The 23,798-nt window shown below is 43.0% G+C and overlaps 1 protein-coding gene across 6 annotated transcripts in view; it reads left to right on the forward strand.

The window, feature by feature from the left end:
• Positions 1–23,489, forward strand: part of LOC135910729 (CAP-Gly domain-containing linker protein 1-like) — a 155,104-nt gene extending 131,615 nt beyond the window's left edge. For all 6 annotated transcript variants that reach the window (XM_065442778.2, XM_065442779.2, XM_065442777.2 and 3 more), the window contains 5 exons: positions 8,124–8,229; positions 10,667–10,874; positions 16,032–16,078; positions 16,883–16,995; positions 19,139–23,489. In XM_065442778.2, the coding sequence (XP_065298850.1) occupies positions 8,124–8,229; positions 10,667–10,874; positions 16,032–16,078; positions 16,883–16,995; positions 19,139–19,361 (697 nt within the window). In that variant the 3' untranslated portion in view covers positions 19,362–23,489. The remainder of the gene's footprint in view (positions 1–8,123; positions 8,230–10,666; positions 10,875–16,031; positions 16,079–16,882; positions 16,996–19,138) is intronic.
• The last annotated feature ends 309 nt before the right edge of the window (positions 23,490–23,798 follow it).

Here is a 23,798-nt window from a genome sequence, read left to right on the forward strand (position 1 = left end):
GCTCGCGTGCCTGCGGGAACGAGCGTGGAAGATTAATATGCGAAGTCACTATTATGTGTGAAATATGTGAAATGGTGGCTCAAAGGTTATACAGTCGAACCTCGATATAACCAAGTTGTACTTGCAGTGAAAAACTTCGCCAAGTCGCAAATTTCATTAATTCAAGGTTTTAAAGTTTCAGCATTAGAAATAACTTCGCGAATTCCCAGAGCCTTCCGGGTGGATAATGTCTTGTTAGCGAGCACTTATAAACATATTGCAAGAAGGCCGTGCCATAATAGCGCGGTTATGAGCACCAGCGCGTGCAGTGCCGATCGCACCAAGAGCAATGCATTGACGAGGCTCATGGCGTCCAATATTTGTGTGTGTTGTCTCGTGCGGTGCTGCATAGCTTGGAGGCCATAGCTGACAGTGCTTAGTGCCCACAGCCGGCGCCCACAAATTAAAAACAAAAGTGTAAAAGGATATTGATATTGGTCCCAGGCAAGAAAGAAAAGTCTGTTTGCGCTCAAGCAAGTGCTAATAGATCTCACTCAATGACCACAAACTCGCAGTCACAACGTGAGCGAGCGCTTTGTACTGTGTCTCGGAAACTTGAGGTTACGCGACCATCAACACTAGACGCACGGAGAACAACAAAATGCGTGTGAAGGCACCATCCATTTTGGCTTGCCACAGAGAGATTACCCCCAAGATTTATATGGCGCATGGCCCGTGCACGGACGGGTGTGAAGATGGAGAAGGCAGATAGGCGCATGTTTCTGCCCCTCCCCGCCAGCACGTGCTTGATCATATTATTGCGCGTTCACTCCCTCTGCGCCTTCTTTGCCCAGAAAGAATCGTCAGCTCTCGTGTTTCTCCGTGGTGTTTCCTGCCTACCGTGTCCTGGCACACGCACTTTGACAGCGGATTTGCCACGCTGTCACGGTTTTCAATGCAACTATGATCGGAAAATGAAAATAGTTCATTACATCGTGGATTTCGTTAAATCGAGGCTCATTATATAGAGTTATGACTGAACTACAAAGCTTGAAAACATAGGTGAGAAAATTAGGTTAAACAGAAATACCGAGGTGATGAAAGTAACTACCATGCGAGGGAATACCTTGAACTAAACTTGATATTATGATTTGCGATTGACGAGATGGTTCACAGAATCGTAGCTCATCTTCAATGCACAATGGCTGAACTGTATTAGTTTGACAAATATGCAGCGATTAAAACAACATTAGAGGGGAAGTAGGCTAACAAAGAAGGACGCAGTACGAAATAAATATGGTCTAACTTCCATATTTGGAACTACATCAGAAGCAGCAAAGCCGTGCAATTTTTTTAATGAAACAAAACACTCTATTTGCTGCTTTACAGCTGTTAAATAACTACCGTGACTGGTGAAGCTATTTGTCAATGAACCCTTGGCCTATTGTTCAATGACTCATGCGCACCGACAGCTTGTGCAGTAAACTGAATTTTGCTGGGTATGTGTTTAAACAGACACTAAAGAGAAATATAATTTGAGTTTTTCTAGTAAATTACCCTTTGACAGTATCAAGAAAGTGTCTCTTGTCATGAGAAGAAGCTTGTTAACCAGAAAGACGGAAAGTGAAAGACGTGTGGCAACTCGTCCTTAAAATGCTCGCACCAACGTGTGACATCACGGAATTTCACGGTCTGTGCTTGGACATAGTGGAACATTCACAAATAAAGACAGACTACATTGTATTCTAAAAAAAGCCAGAGACTGAGTTAAGCAAGTTTAAAGAGCTTTCGCCGAGGCACAAGGGCTCAAACCCACCCAAAAAATACTTTGAAATCCACGATGTCACGCTGATATACCTTAACTCAGGCTTTGGCGTAAAATTAGAGAAATGAAACTTGGACCTTCATTTTATGTTCTAATAGTAAACACAGTACCCTAAAATTAATGAAAATAGTGCTTTGAAGTTTTACTTTATTAGTCTAAACTGATTTACTATTTCTCTTTAGTGTCCCTTGAAAGGGAATCGACACTTCTATGGGAGGTGTGTCAAAAATGTCAGCTGAGCCCTCTACAAGTCAGTTGTGCATTTTACGTGATCATTTTTGCTCACTATAATTGTATGCTGCCTTTGGCTGAGCCGCTCATGAGCTGGTGGGAAGCCATAAGGAACAAACGCTTGGATCATGCATATCATGTGCTAACACATCATACGAGGAAGAACGTAACGTTGCTCATTATACTAATTGTTTCCCATATCTTGGCATCCTGTGAGGCTGTGCTTTTGCTTTTCACTTGTGTGGCTGGGAACTGTATTTCATCACTCTAACCAACCAAGCTTGTTTACCGAAATGCTGTAGTAATGTCTTGAAAGATTATTGTCATGTTGCTGGGCATCTTAATTAGTGCAGCAAATGCAAGGCAGTAATTGGCATCTGTTTGTGATTGCCTGTGCAGATGAGCAAAAATTTTTAGTTTGCCGAGGCATCTTTCAGTTGAGTTGGTGGTGGCACACTGATCTATTGTTAGACGACTATGGCATTGTCAGAACCCAGCTTTCCCGATTTAGAAACTCAATACTGGTATGCCATGAAATTGTGATAACCAGACAAAATCATTGAAGAAGTTTCAGTCCTTTACTGTTTTGGTGTAGTGGCACTACCAGTTAACTCGGAGGCTCACAGGTCATACTGGCCCAAAACCTGACTGACAACTCGGAAAACCAGATGGACCTCAAGCGAATTGGTGTACGGGAAACCTCTCAGGTGGAGTTCCAAGTTGTCAGACAATTTGACTGTGAATTTCTTGCTTGTCACATTGTCTCAACCTCCTTGTTGACTAGACATGTACTAACAGTTTGGTGCCACTACACCAATATTGCAGTGTAAGTCGAACACCAAGATCTTCATTCAGTAAACACTATGAATGTGTGTTTGTTGTTTGGACTGTCCACACTTATTGCCAACAGTAAGAGACCTGTCCTCCCACAACATCTCATTCGAATATATCTTCTGTCACTGCAGACATTGCATTTGAATTGTCGATGCTCACATTGGATTACTAGCATTGGAGGCTATTAATTTCATTTAGCACTGGCAGTTGAGTGTCATAAAAATGTATTGGCTCTCATTTTCTATGAGCATTCCTTACTACTAGTGCAATCTGTAGGAGCCTTTTACTGTAACAAGTCCACATGTGGAATTAGCGGCTCCGTGTTTTGCAAGATACCATCCGATTTTACAGCGTTGCATGTCTCCTTCCCTCTTTGGAGTTAAATTTTTTCAATTGTGGTTAGAGCTGTACCAGCACTTTAAGAGCATACTAGTTCTATGTCAATTACTGCCTTGCATATATCTTGTCTCTTCTCCATCTGGGAGGTTTCCCTTCTTCCAGTTCGCCTTAATGCTGCATTTTTGTTTATGCATGTCCCAGCCCAATCTTGTTTTTGTTTTCTGTTGACGCTTTCCTTCTAGGCTTGCCATATCTATCTGTACTTCTATCAGTACTTACTGTCTGAAGTGACCACAATGACTTTGTCATACGATGAGCTGTTGTCTGTTGTTGTCTTAGAATTCTTAACATTTTTTCAATATTGTCTGGGTTTTATAGCCATCACAAAGCGCAGTACAGGGACTGTGGCATTTCGTCTTGTTTGTGATGGAAATCCATGCTGACAACTCGACAGTTGTCAGTGGTGAAAGGGACTTCCAATGCATGCAGTTCAACCATCTGTGTTCACGTGTTCATGCCAATGAAGTTTTGTGGGGGAGCAGGGGAATTGACATGGTGGAAGCAAGAGGCGTGAGGTGTGCCAGCCAGAAGGAAGATTTAATACATCTTGTTTTTACCTGTGTGTGAATTCTTGTATTCAGAGTCGTGCGGCTGGAAAGGGTGAAACCGGTGGAATTCATGTTGTTCACCTCTGTGACTAACTGGAGACTTGTTAATGCCTTTATACACATATCCTGGCACAAGCTAAGGCTGCTTGCAAAAATGCCGTCTATTCCAGAATGATTCTGTTGTTGGTGTTTTTTAACATCAAATTTAGTTGGCAATATAACAAATGGTTTTAAGCCTGGACTTAGCTGTTGAAAATCGTGCAGCAATTTGACTCTGTCTCAGTAGTTTCGTGCAGCGTGCAGTCAGTACATGAATTTGCGTATTTTGTGGCCCAGCGTAAACGTCTGCTGTTTTCACTTTAGAAAGAAGTGCATTTTGAGAATTTGAGCATTATTCGACATTGTCATCAAGTGGCACAACAATGTTCTTGTGGTGTGCGAAAACCAGTTGAGGCGTATTTCCTCATCTGGCATTTATTGCCATAGTTCCCTTGCACCTGTGTTAAGTTTCTGTGCAAATGGTTGTTTGCATCATGGGAATGCATACCCAAATCATTACAGCAGTGCAGATCACTGGTTACTGAAGTGAAACCTGCTTTTACTTAGCTTTCCAGTTTAGTGTATTTTGCAGTTTCAATTTCTTTTGTCATTGTCGAGGTTATGCCTTTTTGGCTTTATCTGTAATCCAAAATGTGCACTGTGACTCTTGATTCCAAAAATAATTCTAGATGCACATTCGCTGACCTATTGAAGGAAACGAGCTTTTCCAAACAGCTCCTCTTGGAGTTTACTGAAGCATTTGATTACTTTTGCAAAAGGTCTGCTGATTTCTTATCCCAAACAGTTGCAACCAAGGCTGTGCTCGGCATTGTAGCACGCTTAACTAATGAGACAGAGCTCAGATATACTGCTATAGTCATCATGGTTAGAGACATTGTTAAAGAATTGCCGATTGGTTAATGCCATGTCAGGTTGAGTCGAGATAGTTTGAGGTCGTTTGAAGCAAGCTTGCTCTTTGTGCATGTGATCAAAAAATAGCACCCATCTTACCACGTTGCAAATATGAATGGTTACGTCATACTCTGCCACGCAATAAAAGGCAGCGCTTTGAAATGTGGTCTGTGTGCATCCATTTCTCTTGTGACTGTATAGAGTGCTATGTTGCATTGCTGTCTTGCAGGTTTTAACAGGGGCAGGCATTAAGACAGAATGAAAGGAGGCGAATGCAGGGCAACTTGCAACTTAACTTTATTTGAAACAGGCAACATACATAAAAGAAGCAAGGAAGGCGCACATATTGCCCTCTGCACACTCAATAACAAGCATCACAGTCATCTTGAAGTCCAAGAATAATTACCAAATGACAGCAGTTTTCCTAGAAACTAGGAATATATGCACATCACTGAAAAAAGAGGCCTCTTAGTTAGAAACTGTTCATGTTATTGTATGGTTAGTGGTAGTAAATGGCAGCCAACTATAGACATTTGAATAGTGAAGTGTCTGAAAAGAACTGAATTTAAAGTTAAATGCTGAATTTTACCCCACTTTTAAGCATTGTAAAGAGAGGATAAACTGGAAAGCGAGTACTGTATAGACTCGTGAAAGGGCCGGCACTTCATTTTCACAATTTTGGTAAGGTGCGGCCCTTGCACGGGATCGAATCTAAATGGTGCCGGTGCAGCCTGCGACTTGTGCGCACCCCAAATCTTGTGCGCACCCTTGCTCTAGGCATCTAGTAGCGGCACGAGGAAGCTCACAGCATCTGAAAATTCACCAATGCACGCACGCGGCATAGGAGCACCGAATGCGATGGCTTCTCCATTTGAAATTTTCCCCCCCATAATTTTGGACTGCCCAGTTGGGGGCCTGGCCCTTACAAGGGTGTGGCCCTTATATGAGCCTATACGGTAGCTAGAATTGTGCTTTCGTTTATGTCCTTGAGAACATAACTGCCATTCACTGCTGAAAGTCTGGGCAAAGTAGACAGCTTATAAATGAGGAAGAAGTGAAAGAAGATTGCAAGCTCTATGACCACATGACAGTATCACTAACCAAACAGTCATCATACAGTGTCACATCCACATGTAGTTCAGTTCACCGTATAGTATTAGTATAGGTAGCTTACTGTATCAAAGTGTCATAATAGAACACCTCAGCTTGCTTTAATTGAAGGCTTAAAGTGCCTGTTTATGTAACTTGGCAGAGCAGTCTACAGCAGTAGAACACCACATAACACTTCAGTGGTGAAATATGGTGATATACACTGACATTGTCTTAATACGTGGGAGTTGCAAACCTGTAGGCAACGCAAGGCTAATGCAACCACAATCGCAATATATTTTAAGAAAGCTACATGCTTTCACAGTAACTGATGCATATGTAAGGCAGCAAAGACTCGTAGAGCAGCATCATTTACAAGAATGGCTTAATATTCCCAGATGAATTAGGCTGATTGTTGAGACCAGAAAAGGCAAGCATGCAGCTGTCACTTAATAAGGTGCTTCCTTGCACTGCTAAACAACACGCATTAATTAATTAATTAATTAAAAAAGTGCTTCTCCTTGAAGCCTCCAGTAACTATAGTTATTCTGTAGTATTAGGCCATAGTGAACATAAAAAAAAAATTTGTGAAATAGGATTCTTAGATTGAATATGGAATGTATGAGAAGGACCATTTGATTCATAATCAAAATTTTGAATATATGCAAATCCCCACGCTAAATGGATTTGGCATTCTGGGAGAATGGCTGCTCGTTAAGTGTTGAGTTCTGAGCAGCACGGCTACGGCAGCCATGTAGTTGCTGCAGCTTTTCCCGATGATGGGCATCATGTTTAATATAGAAAATGCTGTACAAAACCTGTATGGGAAATCATCGATGTGCCTATAAAAGCAATACTTGTGGTGCGCCAAGGACAGCGACACAAGTACTGCAAGGTGAGCGCTCAAGGGTCTGCTGGCAAATTAAAAGTTTTGTATTGGTTAACATAATGAGCATCTTCAGATTCTAGCGATGTGCACATTGGCAAAAGCCTCTTTCTCCCTCTATTATTATGGAGGAAGAGATGAGGGAGGGGGCAGGGAGGTATTCTGCGAGTGTCCACCTAGTGGACACGCCCATTTTGTCTGCTGCTGGCATTCCGATTGGCTGGGCTAGGGTACATGTCGGAAGGAGGCAGGTGCCCCCAGCCAATCAGCACTTCAGCAGCAGACGAAAGGGACACCTCCACTAGGTGGACACTTACAGAATAGCCCCGCAGGTATGAAGCATGCTGAAATACTGGTAGCACTGATTGTTTGTTGTGAAGTAAAGATGCAGCTTATAGTAAGGAGTGACCATCTGCCAAAAGTATCAGTGACGTGCATCCTACACTACAAGCAAACATGTAAATTACTGCTTGTTAGCATATAATGGTCATGCATGTGCCTAAAGAAAGCTTTCGTCTGTCTGCAAAACTTATACTTATAGATTATTAATACTTGTGGTATGCCGCACTTGTCTTGTACCACTACGTTTGACCACACCGCATAGTAAAGATGCTCTTGTATTGCACGAACGGTCCTGTGAAAAGAAAGAAAAAGAATAACCAACATATATGTTTACGAACGTTCTGCTCCTGCCAATACCTGTAAAGCAATAGCTAAGGAGAACATGACTGACGGTTGCAATAATAGTTCTAGATGCTTCAGTTGAGCTCAATCTCACTAGAACTGCTGCTCGGCTGCTCATTTCTGTGTATTCCATAAATGGTAATGCATGTTACACCAGGCTGGAATTTAGTGGTACAGCTGAGGCTTAATATAGTGAACACAGAAATAATGAATTATCTGATATAATGAAGTAAACGTAAATTTTTCTTGCCAGTATTGGCATGTAACGAATACATGCTTAAAATCAATATTGGCTGTAGTGAATATATTTTGTGTCAGATGTTACTTTGCTATAATGAGTCTCAAATGCATATATTCAGGAATACTTCAAACTGCCATTCAGGATAGCAGTGGATTAGGTATCAGTGGAATAGAATTGCACAGGACATGGATAATTGGACATTGCTCGAAGCGGCCTTCATTCTGCACTGGACATAAGTAGCGTGATTATGATGATGATCCTTAATGTTTGGTTGGATTCTTATAGCACTGATACTTGCTGTTAACTATTACCTGGGTGCACGCTCATGCAGCAGTGGGCTCCAGTGCAATATGTCACTGCTGTTGTGGCTGCTGCTTCTGCCGCTGCTATTTTGATGTGGCTGTGTGTGGCTACTGGCTGCGGTGTGAGCGCATGCATTCGCAACCCCCCGCCCAGGGAGCAGCAACTTTCCCAGGCCAGGGAAGAGTTGCGGACCATGCTGGAGCAGGCCAAGGGCAGGGCAGAGGAGGACCAGCGCAAGTTCAGCCAAATGGCACAAGAGGTGTGTTCCTCCCGTATAATTTGCTCTGCGTGCCACCACAAGGCAGGCAGTGAACAGAGGCTGAGGCACATTATGGGCTCTGAGGTGGTGCCTGAAAATAAACAACCTTTTCCGTTGACAAGGTAGCGCTCTCATGGCCAACATGCACCTTTGGAGTGCACGCACCATCTGAGAAGCCATGTTGCTAGTGAGCTCTATTCGTTGTCTGCTGTGTGGTGCATCATCATGGCAGTTGTGGTGGGAATCACAGTGGGCCATACATGGTGTTGCAGTTGACCAACTGGCAGCAACCTGGAAGTGTCCTGTGTCTTCTGAAGTTGCTTTAAATAAGATTGCAATCATTGTACCTCTTGTGAGTTAACTGTATACCAAGGTGGAGCTTATAGTTTTGCTCGAGGATAATAATAATAATAATAATAAAAACTTATAATGATAACGTGAAACTGGAAAGCCATGTCTGTTTTGACAGCTTGAACAACTGGGAACTGAGGAAGCAGTGTTGCATGGAATGCAGGTAACGCTGTAATTTTTTAATGAAAAAAAGATATACTTGGGAGAAGCACCTTCATATTGCACTAGCCATTGCACAAACCAGAGAGGCCCAGTGAATTTCTCAAGCATTTTACTGACATTATGTGATGTTGAGTAGAGGTAGCCCTATTATCAATAGCATAGACATTAGATATAGCCATAAATATAGCAATAGCACAGAATAGATTAGCAATAGCCCCAAGGCACTTTTGACAGATGGCTGGCTAAAGTGCAGTGTCTAAATTCATGTAATGCACACATTCAATACGCTGGTCATACACTCTTGGAAAAGTCTGACATTCTTTTAAAGCAAAGGTTTCTTTTGTGGAATCTGATTGGCTCTGATGCTGCAGTGGTTGGACTGAAGAGACAAAGAGGTGGAGAGTATCGTATTTACACGATTGTAAGTCGACCTATATTTAAAAATTTGAATATCTGAAAATGTGTAATCGTGTAAATGGTGCTGAAGCACGACTGTAAACAAATGAAGCCGGCACGACAGCCCATGTGATGGAATTAGGCCAATAACAATGTAGCGTCGGCCTCGGCCAGAGCGCACGAGGAGGAGGCGGCATTCTTCAAAGCATGGTGCCACTTTACGAAGTTTAAGGGGCTTTAGTCATGAGTGCTCCGAGTCCACTAAACATTTGGTGCTCGTTCACAGCAGCGTTCAAGAGGGCTGCCATCCTTTGCACTGAAGAAACAAATAACTGCGCAGCAAGCCGTAAGTTTGATGTTTCTCAATGGGTGGTGCTAGAGTGGCGACTGCAGTGAAGCAAAATTTTCACATGTGACGGCAAGTGAAGAGGTTTCCGCGGGCCGAAGTCGGGACGTTTTCCGAAGCTGGAGGCCAAGCTCGCGGCGTATGTCGCTGAACTGTGTGATCGGTCCCTGTCAGTGACGTACGACGTGGTCACGAGACAAGCCTGGATCTTTGCTTTTTAAGGGCCTGCTCCGTTGTGAGTACAAGTGCCTGGCGGCAGAAGACCGTGAACTTACGCCAACCGGACATGTCAAAAGTGCCTCCCTGACGGCTGTGTGTGGTTGGGTGCTTTTGGCGTGGACTTTCGTATGCAAATGCGGAATTTTGCTGGACGACAATGTGCTGCGAGACTGTAGCAGCAATGAGGATTGCAGCACTAGTGAGGATGATGGCACAAGTGAAGACGAGTAGTCCAGTGACCATGCCAGCTATTCGTTATGGAATGCGCCTGCGGGTATGCCCATTATTTTTTTTCCTCTGTCACACATGAGAAAGGGGGTGGGGGGTCGACTTACATTTGAGTCAACTTACAATCGTGTAAGTACGGTAGGTGCCTTGGTGAAGAATGGATAAGGAAGAGATGTACATGAGGAGAGGATGTTGTGCAGAGAAAAGTGCAAGCTATCATCTGCCACTGCAGAGCAGGGTATAATGAGAGCAGGTGGTAAGGGGAGCAGGGAAGGACAGGAGTGGACAGCCATGCACAGTCGGTGGCAGAAAGCAGACACCTGATGTTGCGTGTTGTGTAATAGTACCACTGTACACAACAGAAGTGAGACACAAATTTATAACTAAGTTCACACTCAGCCGTGCGTGTGTCCCTGTCATAACTGTGCTGGACTGTGAGATGCAGCCGTGCAACAGCCGCAGTTAATGACAACGCTTCAAGTAGACAAGAAACGAAAGAACAGAGACGGGCACAGTGTGGTTAAGAATGGTACAAGCTTCACTTACTCTGACAATCATCTTTGATAGTTTCTGCAACAATTTTCATTCATACCCCTAGCTGTGATATGTGCCTTTGTTGTGCTAGAGAGCTATATGATGCAGGGGAGTCTTTCCCGGCTAGCTAACCTTCTTTCACTGGGCCAGTTATTTATTATTGAAACATTCACAGCTGCATTGTCTTCTTTACGTGCATAGGTTTCCCAACTGGAGTCTGAGCTGGAGCGCAACAGGTCCCTCCGAGAGCTGCTGCAGAAAGTGCAGGACGAGAAGCACCAGCTCGAGGCTAAGGTGGCAGAGCTGAAGGCTGCTGCAGCAACTGCTTCAGCTGCAGCTGTTAACGGCAAGGCCTCTAATTCTGCAGCAGCCACCAATGTCAGCCCTGCACATTCAACGGAAGGCGGAGGTGAGGACAAGAAGGAACCAGCCGTTATTGCTGTAGCGTTCTATTGCTAAACACAAGGTTTGATGACAAGTCAGATCACCAGCTGAGGCAGCAGCGTTGCAGTAAGGGCGAGTTGCAAATGCACCTGCATAGATAGATTTAGGTGCACACTTAAGAACCCAGGTAGTCGGAATGACATACTACGGCAGGTTTTGTTACCCAGGTACTACTATCAAACGTTGAAACTAAGGAATCAGTCAATGACATAAGTCTCCCGTGTTTAAACCTTCCTCTTACCTGCTTTCTTTTTCTTTTTGGAACACCTAAATAATTTGGCAAAAAGACTTTATTGTGAAATTTACATGCACCTTGGTTATTTGACACCATTATCAGAGGATCTACTCATTACTATGATGATTCACACCCATTATCTGCATTAGACTTCCAGCAGGTGCTTCTTGTGTTTGAGTGTTTGCAGCATATCTGCCAATGCAGCTAGTCTGAAACTGTATAGTTGCACTGGTGTGGAATTAGTTAAACAAGCAAGATCATTTCTTCTTTTTGCAAATCTGTTGCATTGTCGTTTTTGATCCTCATGGAAGTCAATCGGCATTGCACTTTTCCAAGTGCTATCAAAGTGCAAAGTGTGTATGAGTATAGCAGCAATGAAGCTAAGTATACTTTAACATGGCACGTAGAATTGCTATAACCAGCATTGGATTTCATCTACGTAGACTCGAGCACACTCATCATTACCTTTGGGGCAGGCTCTTTAAGTATTTGGTGTGACTACATATATGTATATTTTGTCCAACTCATAAGCTCATGTACTATGTGATGCCTGCACTTAAAAGGATGTTTGGGATCCTTTCCCATGGCCAGGAGCAGCGCTGGCAAAGAATCCCAGTGCTAATCTTGTGCACATACATGAATACCCATGGAAGTGGATAGAAGGATGGCTGTTGTGAGTGTCCAATTGGCAAAGCTCCGCCCACGTTATGTGACAGGTGTAGGTTTGACTAGCACCCACGGCAAGCTGTTTTTTCTAGTCCACTTTCAGTTTCATAGCCCACTTTCAGTTTCGTTTTCCTTATTATTTCTGCATTTCAATTAAACATAATAATTTTCCCTACATTCTCTCTGGCTTCACTGTCTGTTTGCATCACATAGTCAACTTCCATTAATTCAACCCTGGCGGGACTGACGAAAGGAATCAAATTATCCGATTGGTCGAATTAAGCAAGATACATAAAAACCGGCAATGCACACCTCTTATTCATCTGGTAGTAATTGTCCACTTCTAACACACCCCTAAATCAAGCACGTGCCCACTTTCTATGTGCCCAAAGTAGAAAACTTATAAATGACATTACAGTTCCTAAACAAAGTACAAATCTAAAGTGAACCCGATGTTTTAGCAACAAAAAAATGGATGAGGGTCTTATAGCATCGGTTGTACATTGGCGGCTGGTTTCCTAAATTCAGCTTTGACACACGGGGTTTTAATGTCAGCTTCGCTGCAACATACTGTGTTATGTGGTAAAGTGTGTAAAATGCCGTGGTTTCCTTTCCGATTGCACTGCGCAGGTATCTTAGGCCCAATTTTCTTGAAAAGGTGCATGTGAGAATTGGGTAAATACTGTAGTCCAGGCACATAACCAGGATGTTTTTTCAGGTGGGGGGTGAGGGGGGGAGGTGCCCAACTCAAGGAAACTTCTTTATGCAAATGAGGGGGGGGGTATCTTTACTAGTACGAATGTGAATAACGCCCACCATTCACCTTAAAGATGTGTAAACCCGCAAAAGAGACATGAAATAAGGTGTATCTCACAGGCGCGAGATACACCTCTCCCTTACTTGGCAAACAAGGAACCATGTCAAATGGACTTGTGCAGGAAGAACACTGCCAAGAACAGGTAAACAAGTGAAAGTGTAAAATAAAAATTACTATTGTAGATTACAACTTAAGAAGACAGCCATTGGCAGCCAAGGCATACGGGACCGTGCAGGGTTTTGTTACTCAGCCAGCCAATCACAGAAGCGAACGAAACCATCGTCAATATGCCTTTACAATATGGCATCGTACTTGATACCTCCGGAGTGTCTGCTGTTCTTGAAGAGTCTTTTCATCGACGGAAGCACCCGCCGTGGTTGCTCAGTGGCTATGGTGTTGGGCTGCTGAGCACGAGGTCGCAGGATCGAATCCCAACCACGGCGGCCGCATTTCGATGGAGGCGAAATGCGGAAACACCAATGTACTTAGGTTTAAGTGCATGTTAAAGAACCCCAGGTGGTTGAAATTTCCGGAGTCCTCCACTATGGTGTGCCTTGTAATCAAAAAGTGGTTTTGGCATGTAAAACCCCATAATTAAAATTTTTTTTTTCGTCAACGGAAGCATTGAGGTGTGCAAGCAGACACGGACAAAGTGTGTGGAGTCTGAGCATTTCACTCTTCAAAAGTTGGTGGTACAGTTAATTTCACTGCTGAACAGTGAAACTTCACTGCCAACTTAAATGAAACTTGGCAATAAATAGTTGCAGCGAAGCAAGCATTTTATTTCAGTTCAGTAAAGAATTAGGCTTTCACCATTCCACTATAATTGGCGAGGGAAAACGTATAAAATTATGCTCAAATAATTTTATTTTTGTGGTTACCCCCTTATTTGGGTAACAGGAAAAGTTTGAAGTACAAATTATTTGCAGCCTTGCGGAGGAACAGAGGCTGGTGGTCATGAGGGCATGGGTGGGGCTTCACTGCAGGCTTAAGTTGTATCTGACTATAGTAATGTTTCTTGAATTATCTCTGGAATAATTATAGAGAAATAAATATATGTGCAGAACACTCACAGTTCTTTTGGATGTGATTGGAAGCGCCACAACCGACTCCTATTGGTATTTGGGAAGTTGTGTAACGATGCATGGCCACCAGTCCCGTACAACTGCGCAGGACGCTGCGGTTCTAGATGTACTGCGCCCACTGCGGAAGGTTAGAAAAACACCCACTTAAGCATATTACAGAAGTGGCTACATCAGACTGATAACTGTAGAAGCGTCATTCAAAAGCACGGAATTGTTCTCCACTTCCAGCAGCATTTTCTCTACTTCCTTTTTAAATAAAAAGATGTTGATCCATAAATATTTTCATAAACAATGGCTAAATTTGCTAATTTTTGCTTTTCCTTCCTGTTTGGTTGTTGCCTTGGCTCTCTCCCTTAGTAGATCGCTTAATTTCTCAACTCCTTGCAACCCTTATTTCCAGTTGCTAATTTTGCATGAAAAGTGCTGTACAATTAGGGAAAAACCAGACGAGGTAATGGGCGAGAATCATATTGCTTATGGGTTTAAGGGTTATTGCAGGGTTTGATGATGGTCGCTGTCTCACATTAATTTATTTTCCACCTTACTTAACCCATATTGCGTGCATATGGTTCCGAAGATCTGCCAGCATCGCAGTGAGCCGTTACTCATGAAAATCATGAAGCAAAAGGAAAAGTTAAACGCAGCTGACATTTTCTCCTGCCACAACTCGTTCCACGAGCATACAAACCAGCTGACCACAAACCGAATTCCTTTCCTGGTCTCTGGATCAGTCTAAACAAAGAAGGTTGAGCTAACGAAGCAACAGCGATGCGCGTGACTGTTGAATTGATGCTGACAACTGAACACGCCTCGAGTTAATTGCGTGAGCACTGAATTGATGAGAAAACTGGCCTTCATACCCCAGGAGGTGTCGATAACTACCGCCATCCAAAAGGAGTGATAAAGGCAGCCGAATGTTGACCGCCATATAGCTGTCAAGTCTCAGCATTAATTTGGTGGTGCTTAAGGAATGTGTGTGAGGAGTGGTGGCGTGGGAAGGGGAGGGGGCTCCTTCCCCCTCAGTATGTGCCTGCTGTAATCATACATTGTGATGTATAGGCATTGCTTCAAACTCTTCCTAGGGCAGGCCAAAAATGTGTGCTTTTGACGGGAGATTTCAGGTGTTCAATGCATTCACTGTCCACTAAACTTCGCTGAGATGGACGCTGCCGCTTGTGGTGATGCGCGACTCTCACGCGTCCCCTGATATGTTGTTTCCCCACATAGCTCCTGTCTCCTATGATCCGGCTTCGCCGCGTGGCCTCGTGCCCGCGGCAGTTGGTGTCGTTGAAGTCCATTGCGAGAGATGGCCCGAGTGTGGCTGTGCTAACGCCACCTAACGGTGGGGTTACTTGGGCGGGGAAAGGAGAAGGCACTTCCTCTTTGGCTTGGATTTGGCAAGGGGCGGGGATGTCCCGCGTGTGCGCCGATTCATGCTTCTGCGAGACCGTCTTGCGAGGCCTTGTTCGAACGTGCCACCGTTCGCATGACCGTACGCGCGAACGACCAGGCGTTGGTGTCCAGCGTGGGGCAAACATATTTGCTCGTTATCTGGTCGCGGTGGGTCGGACTTTCACGATTTGTCGTGCGCCCATCGGCACGTTTTGTGGATAGCAACTCGGCTAGCAGGCATTAATCTATGAAAGGTGCAATAAATGCCCTTGTGATTGTTTGCACTACTGTGTTGTCGTCCCTTTGTCCCAAGAGCACTGGTGAGAACTCCACATCACTAAAGGGGTTGCTATTGGGGTCACCATAGGGGTCAGGCGTGTGCTTGCTGACTAGTCAAGTTCAAATTATCCGGCAAAGGCCAATTTTCTGATCAAAATAACGAAAGTTTGGACCCATAGGAATGCCTGAGCCCCACTTGGGACCTTCGGTCAAGATCGAATTAACCGAAAAAGTGAATTAGCCGGTGTCGAATTAACGGGATTCTACTGTGTATGGTTTCCAACTGGCAAAAGACTGAGCTCCTGTGTCCCTCTTATTCTTCTTGCATGTGGGAAGAAGTGTGGCAGGCAATGTAGTTATGTATGCATTTTGTGGCAACCTTGAAAGTACTGCAGAGACTGCTTGCAACTGCAAAATTGTAGGGTCCAATTGCCACTCATATTCCATGTTTCTGCTCATAGTTAGGGGCATGCTCAACCATGGCTTGCACAAATGCTTAACACATTTGCGGTTTGTCGCTTCTTGAGCGGCTGTGAAGAGTTTGCAAAGCGAGGTAGCCTGTCTTTGCCCCCCCCTGTTCTTCTTGTGTGATGGCTGCTTTGAGTGCCACCTCTACAGATGCATGCGATTCCCTATCTTGTTTTCCAGGTGGTGACCTAGCCCTGAAGGAAGAGAGAGACAGTCTTCAGATGCAGGTAAGGCATATTTCAGCTATGTTTGAAGGCATATGATGAATAAAGGTAGGAAACTGGGTATCTAATTAAGTGCATTCTGCAAGAACAAAGCCACCCAACAATGTAGATGAGAAGAACAAGCGAGACATGGCTGAGCTGCCACTTATAATTTAATTGACTGCTGTTCATAGCTAAAGTGTGCCAATTTCACATTTTCATTTCAATCTACGAATTATAGCTGCTGAGTTTGTGCTTGGAATGAATTCTCTGGACAGCACCAGTTTTGAGATATTTTCAGTGTCTGATGGAATGCATTGGTGTTTCAGTCACTTTTTTAAAGAAACTGCTGTTTTATGCATTGAAGCGCAAAAGTAACTGGAGCACCAGTGCATTTCGATGGACACATTGAAAATTAGTGTCTCAAAACTGGTGCTGTCCAGAGAATTCATTCCAAGTGAATACGCTGTGCGAACTCAGCGGCTATAATTTGTGGATTGAACTATGTGGTGTAAAGTAATTAAATATTAAATAATATAATTGTGTTAATTAGTTCATTGAACATTTTGATTTCTCGTAGAAGTAATGGCCACGTCATCAAGCAATTTAGATCAATGGTTAAAATTGTGCTATCTGCCATAAGCAATGTCTAAAAAAATGTGTGCACCTTAATAAAAAAAAACCCACCCTGTATAGGAATGGTACCCATACGCTTCCCTGTAACCTCTACGTTCATGCACTGAAACGCCACTGTAACTTCTTTAGATTAGAACCACTCAAATATAAGTGCCATAGTATGTCAGCCACGTTAAACATGTTATCGTTTAGGTGGACTTCCTCAACTCTATAATTGTGGACATGCAACGAAAGAATGATGATCTCAAGAGGCGCATTGAGGTTCTAGAAGCAGGGCCTACCCTCGACGACATCGACATTAACCTGTAAGTTAATCTAATGTGTTTGTATTTCTTCTCTTTCGTGGTAATGTGCGCAAAGCGAGACGAAGTGATGCTACCTATTATATTTAGTTGATGATGGTGGTGGTGGTGGTGCTGATGTGGGTTTAGCAGTTCGTGCCTTGGGAGTTCACTTCCTCAATTTAAAATAATAAATTAATGAGTGCATAATATAAACAAATACAAGCAAACAAATAAATTGAAAAGATGGCTTCGGAACGGCTCAAAATTTAAGTGGAGCTGGAGGAATGCTACAGCTGCAGGGTGTCTACCAACTGGGAAAACCGGGAAAACCGGGAATTCTCAGGGATTTTGAAACTCAGGGAAAACTCAGGGAATTTGTGCTTCTATCAGGGAAAATTAGATGTAATTTCTTTAGAGGGTCAAAAGTCGCGGTAATGCTGGCTCGAGAAACAGACAGGACTCGTAACGAATCGTCGTCGGCTGGAGGAGTTGCCAGTGTACAGTCAACGACCGACTTTCCGGATTCCCGATAACTCGGACAGCTTCGCGGCACTACCACGTACGCCAAAGAGTCAATGTATCATAACGTCTGAAAATTCAGACGCAAGAACTCTTCGCCGTCCGATTTTCTAACGTTTTGCGTGATCGCAGGTCCGAGACGGCATTAATGAAAACCACCACCGCTGCTATTTTGATTACCTCGCCGCCTTGAATTACCGGTGCTCTCGCACGCAGATCCGCTGGCAGCCGTAGCCACCACTGCGGCAACGCTAGGCCTAGCTGCTTCGACGTTCGCTGTTAAGCTTCTTGTCATTCGGTGCCGTGTTTCTTCATTTCTCCGCTGACAGCAATAATTTTGTCTTCGAAGCTCGGAAAGCATAACGCATTGCATAATGCTCTTTCCCGAAAGTCTGCTTCGCCTCATTACAGTAATGTAACGCGGTGAAGCGTAACAAGCGTAGGAAGGGGCAATTGTCGTGGGACACTGTATGTATTCCTTAATTTTACACGTGTGCACCCGCCCTCACCTGTCACAGTAGGAGCACCGATATGCCTAATAAGTGCACTGACAGGCATTCAGGGCTTTTTCAGACGTACATGTGTCGATTTTAGCCCTTACGGGCAGTAAAAGACATGAATTTATTTTTTCGGACTGCCTGATTTTTCGGAAGTTTTCGCGGCCCCTAGGGGGTCCGGAAAATTGGACGTTGTCTGTAAATTGACCAAGAGTATTCTTCAAATGGTCCGTGGGGCGAACGCGCGGCGATAGGAGGACGAGAACAGAAAGGATCGACGCTCTGAGGAATGAACGGGGAATTAAGTATGCGACCACTTCTTTGAAGGAGCCTGCGCTCAAAAAACAAATTGTTGGCTGATGCTGAGATGCAGGTGTCCCTCATCCAAACCAATATAAACTCTTTAAAGCAGTGAAACACAACACTGAGGCGTCTTGCGCGAGCTGAGAGTATGCCAGGACAATTGCATGACACTGAGCATGATATCAGTTCATAGAAATAGCTCATATTCGAAAATATTTGCTTCTGTATGCATCTCCTTTTTATTTGTACTAGAGCATGTCCGACTCAATTTGAAAATTTTTTCGAAGACATTTTATTTGCTGTGCATTTTAATAACCCCTCCCTTGTATTTTTTTTGAATAACATAAACACTACTCCTTAGTATTCAAATTGGATTCAGTTGGTTTTCTTTAAATTTTTTTTTCATATGCTTACTAGAGAGTGACAGCATAGGGCGATATGGTTTCAGCGCGTCTTGACATAAAACATAGTTCTGCATCACTCAGGGAATTTTGCAAAAGCACTCAGGAAAAACCTGGAAAACTCAGGGAATTTGGAAATGTCAACTGGGTAGACACCCTGAGATGCTGATGCGTAGCAGACTTCATAGGAAGTTTTGCCATTAGCTGAATTCCTTGGTAGGTAGCGCAGTTCCAAGATATTGTTTGTTTTGTTTCTCAGAGATGCAGTTCACTTCTATCAAGCTGAACTTCTGATTATATGAAAAGATTTGTAGTGTTCATTCATACCGTTCATGCATCCTTTATTAGGCTGTGAAACCAGAGCGTGATGTTCTTATTGCTATTGCGAGGATGGAAAAAAAAAGAGAGAGAAAAGAAAAAAAAGGCAACTTTTCCCACTTCCAGCAATGGCATCAAGGCCCCCGTGCCACCACGCCTGTTCTGCGACATCTGTGACCGTTTCGATGTGCACGACACGGCTGACTGCCCCATCCAGTGCAGCATGGATGAGGAGATGGCAACCCACAGCCGCCATGGCTCTCCCAGACGCTCGAGTCGACCCTACTGTGACATCTGTGAAATGTTCGGCCACACGAGCACAGAGTGCGACCCCAGTGAAACGTTCTGAAGGGCGACGTTGTGGGTGTAGAATTATTCAAGACTGTGGACTTGCTGCGACTCGTTTCTTCGAGCATCTGGAACAGATGCAATGGTCCCTGTGCAGGCTGTTTGAGAATTAAGGCCACAAGGGTTAGTGCTGTAGTGTGGTCTCATAATACAGGGGTTAAGTGCAGAGAATGTGAGTGACACAGTGGTGTTTTGTAAGCAAACACTCGTAGCATGTCGTTTCTTGCATTCAAATAGGTCTGTATCAACATTGTTCTCAGCACTACAGGTGTTTTTTCCTGGATCATTACACATTGCAGCGCAGGAGAAAGCTCCAAGGTCTTTTGAAGTTTTTAGTAGTTGTTCTTGTTCTTGTTTTTTTTTCTTCAGCTTGCGCACAGTTTTTTAGTCTGAAAGTAATTTTAAATGTGTGCTAGGTCAGCTGTTCCACGTTGAGCAGTGTTGAGCTTAGTAAAATATTTTGCGGGGCACTCACCAAACCCTCTACAGTTGTATAGAGAGTCAGATGTGTGCGCACAACGAATTTTGTCGTTTTTTTCTTTCCATTTTCATTTTGGTCACTGTAGTGTTGACCTGCTTTTTTTCGGGGAATTAGTTTTTCCAACGAATTGTAGGTCAGTGAGATTTTGATGTGTGCGAGAGTTGTTATTGTACAATGAACTTGCGTAGATGGCATCATTACTTTTCAGGCTGCCTATAGCTGCATTGTAGATACTGTTAACATACATTATTAGCTTGTTTTCGGAAGAACTTTGGGTGAGCTTTAAATATTAAGCTTCGTTAGCGAACTTTTATGTGAGCAGAGCAACCTGTGAACGAGCTTTGCCTACATTTTGCTTCCACGTTGATATATATACTGGGATGTTTTGGTGCTTTGTACAGATTATAAAGGTGCAGAAGCCTGCAATTGAAGCTGTCTGGAACACAGTCGCTTGTTATCGTTGTGCATAATAACATGTCATCAAGGGGCTCTTGCGTTTCATTTTCAGGCGGTGATATGTTTTAAGAGTTTGCAGCCCGGGTATGTACATGTGCTCAGGATAGCAGTGTGTTCATGGTGACAGCTAGTGAGTGATTTGTCTCATGCACAAATCAGCAAACCTCTGCTTCTTGGTGCATGTAAGTGGGCACATATAAGTGCCAATGTTGAATCAACACAGAGAAAGTTGTCTGGTAGTGTTAAAGATGCTCTAAATGTATGGCCAACCATGTCACACTAGTTTAGGCAGCAGTTTCCTTTGCCGCGGAACGTCAGAGAGCAGACTGCCGTCCAGGCCTGTTTTTATCCATCGCGGCCTTCCTTGCCCATGTTAACAATGCTTGCAATTTTTCTCACATGATGAACAGTGGGGCTACAAAGCTTTGAGAACTGAGGGCGCCTTCAGGCTTGTATTTTGTCACAGTCACAATTAGAAACAAAAGGCCCACAAAATTTTGCTACAATGTTGGTTCAGGGCTGGTGAGAATAGCTGGGCTGATCACCTTGCATTGTCTCTGTATTGCTCAACATTGTTTCTTACTTAGGAGCAGGGTTTGTGTGAGTAAAGAAATTTTAATTTGCTAAGTAGTTAAGGCATTGCCTGGCTTCATGCTAGCAGTACAAAAATTGGGCAAACTACTGAGAAAGCAAGATCAGGTTGGCTGTTGAAGTTTTGTCTGTCTGTCTGATTGCTTAGTTTAAGCCACAACATAAATTGTAAGCAATAAGACTCATCTCCAATATTGTTTCAAATCAGTGTCCAACAAAAAGCTTCCACAAACAATATACAGTACTACGTATTGGCACATTTAGTCTAAGCCACAAAGAAAAGATTGAGCTGTAGGCATTTAAGAAGGTATAATTGTTTAGTTTTAAGTTTTAAAATCACTTATTCGGTCGAAAAGGGTTTACTTCTTTAAGTTAGTGTATATTCCATTTCATACATAGCAGGAAACACTACCGAGGCTAGAGAGACTTTTTCCACCGCTTGCATTAGTGACTGAAACGTAGTGCGTTATATATGCAAGAGAGATAGATAGATATGCATCATGTAATTCAAGCTAACATTAGCCCTGTAATGACCAATATAGCACAAGTGCTATGCAGAGTTTTTTATGCCTCAAAATGCTTATTCCTGCACAGGAAGCTTAATGCAAAGCATACAGTTATGTTTTTAATGTGCTGCAGTGAAGTTCCCACCTCTGGATAGTTCAGCAAATCGACTAATCATGAATTATTTACTATACTAGTTAGGTTAAAAATCAATTAGGTAACACTTCATTGCTTTTTTGTGCAAATGTGCTTGGCATTGTAAGAAATAAAGCTAACAAGTTGTTCCAGTTTTCCTTGATGTAGAATGGTGTTTTTGTATTACAGGGTTAGGTCTCTCGCTTTCGTCACAAAATATAACACAATTGTTATATGGAAGTTGTCGTAGATCTGAATATATTCTCCACCAAACAAGCAGAGTGGCACATTGGTACTACCCACAGCTACAGCGCACCACCTACGCTGGTTACTAAAACATAGTAGTATGCCACAAGCTGGAAGCACAGAGATGTACAAATAATACGCGATTCAGCGTAACTTTACTTCTGCAAGTTGTAGTTTTAATATATGATGTCATTATTGATAGAAAGTGTCACATCTAAAAAATAAGCAACTGAGCTGTGTAACGTGCATAGTAAGGCTTCTATCACTGTGCTGTACTTGCATTGCTTCTGCAGTGTGTCCTGCTAAGTATGAAACCAAGTGTAATGTTTCATTCTCTTATTTGTTGACATAGTACAGATAAAGTTTACAATGTTGCTGAGGGCAACACTATGTTGTTTGGCTTGGCATAAAACAATTTCTTTATCTGACGTTCGATTCGTGAAGATTTAGCTAGCATCAAATGCGTGCCATTGTTTTCGTGTCGCCGCATAAAAAAATGGAATTTTTTGCCCCTCGGAGGGTTAAGACAGCTTCAGATTGAATTGCCCATTTGTTGTATCTGTCAGTCACTGTTTTGTATTGCCGCTGTTCTTCAGTCAGGCTCTGCTGTCCATGGAATCTGACTCCACGCTTCTGAGTGTGCCCGACTTATGGCATGAGTTGCTTTGATTCTTTCACTTTGCAGCTCAGATCAGGCTATTCAGTGCTTAACAATGCATAACATTTTTGCACATTTCTTGCAACGACCGTCCACATACTAGTCACTGCGGTGGCACTTGTGCTCTTCTGAAGTTGAGTTCCTGTTTATGTTTGCACGAAATGTGTTCTCAAAGTCATTCGTGTAAAAGAAAGCTTATTTACCACAGTTCTTTTCTTTCTCGCAGGTAGCAATATACATATGGGGTTACAGAAAGTGAAAAATTCATACCCCAACGTATACTCCCAAAATATGCCGAAATATAGGCAATTCAACATTTTGACACACTTTACTACTAACGCCACATTTTGCTGAACTGATTGTTGAATGTAGAACCTGTGTAAAATTCAGATCACGGAAATTGGAATCCAATGATGCCAATGGCTGTTCACAGGTGACATTGACAGGTGTTCTGTGTGTCACATCAAGACGGTGAGACAGTATGTCTACATGCAATTCCTGCCTACTTTTTTTATGCTTGTAATATTGGCAAATTTAGAAGCATCTGTTGATTAAGTCAGATCAACATGCACAGTGCATTTTTTTTAATGCCTGTAAAGTACCTTTTGTTTTTGTTGCTGTTAAGGTTTGAGCCTATTGTCTGCTACACTTGAAACTGTAATGTGTCTCTGTCCACTTGAGCTAAGTGATATGAAAGCTGTAATCTCACTGGCATGCTCAGCTTGTTGCAATATTGACTTGAGTGCCTTGTGATGGGGCAGCTATCTTTACTATAGAAAGAGGGTTGAAATCTGTTTAAGGCATATATCAGTGTTGAGCTAGGTGGTGTTACTTGGTTGTACAAACAGCACCTTTTTGCTGGATGTGTAACGGCCAGCAACAACAGTTAACCTGTTTCTGTCAACATTGTGAATGATTGTAGCAAATGAAAATTGCTGTATACTCCTCTAGAATGCCAATTTTACAGAATGTTTATATAATGTGTTCAGTTTGCAAGGTGCAAATATTGGCAGTTATGTGTGCTGAAGTTTCGAATTAAAGGAATATTTTAAAGCGAATTCTCCATTCAGATGTCACCCTCCTTTCCAAATCTGGATTCATATATTCTCGTAATGCACTTTTAAAACTGTACCATATCAGTATTTCATGTTAAAGAGGCCCTGAAACACTTTTTGAATATAGAAATTATACCGATCTGTTGTAGAGGCTGCTGTGAACATGTGAACCAAATGTTACTGCACTTATTGCAGCAGGGAATTTACAGTCTTGCATCAAAAATAGCCATAAATCGCTTGCTCTCGCTTTTGCAATGCTTTCGTGCAGCGTCATCGAAAGCAGCTAGACACACCAATGCTATTTGCTGAATT

This window comes from Dermacentor albipictus, chromosome 2 (genome assembly GCF_038994185.2).
Source record: "Dermacentor albipictus isolate Rhodes 1998 colony chromosome 2, USDA_Dalb.pri_finalv2, whole genome shotgun sequence".
In the NCBI taxonomy this organism is placed as follows: domain Eukaryota; kingdom Metazoa; phylum Arthropoda; class Arachnida; order Ixodida; family Ixodidae; genus Dermacentor; species Dermacentor albipictus.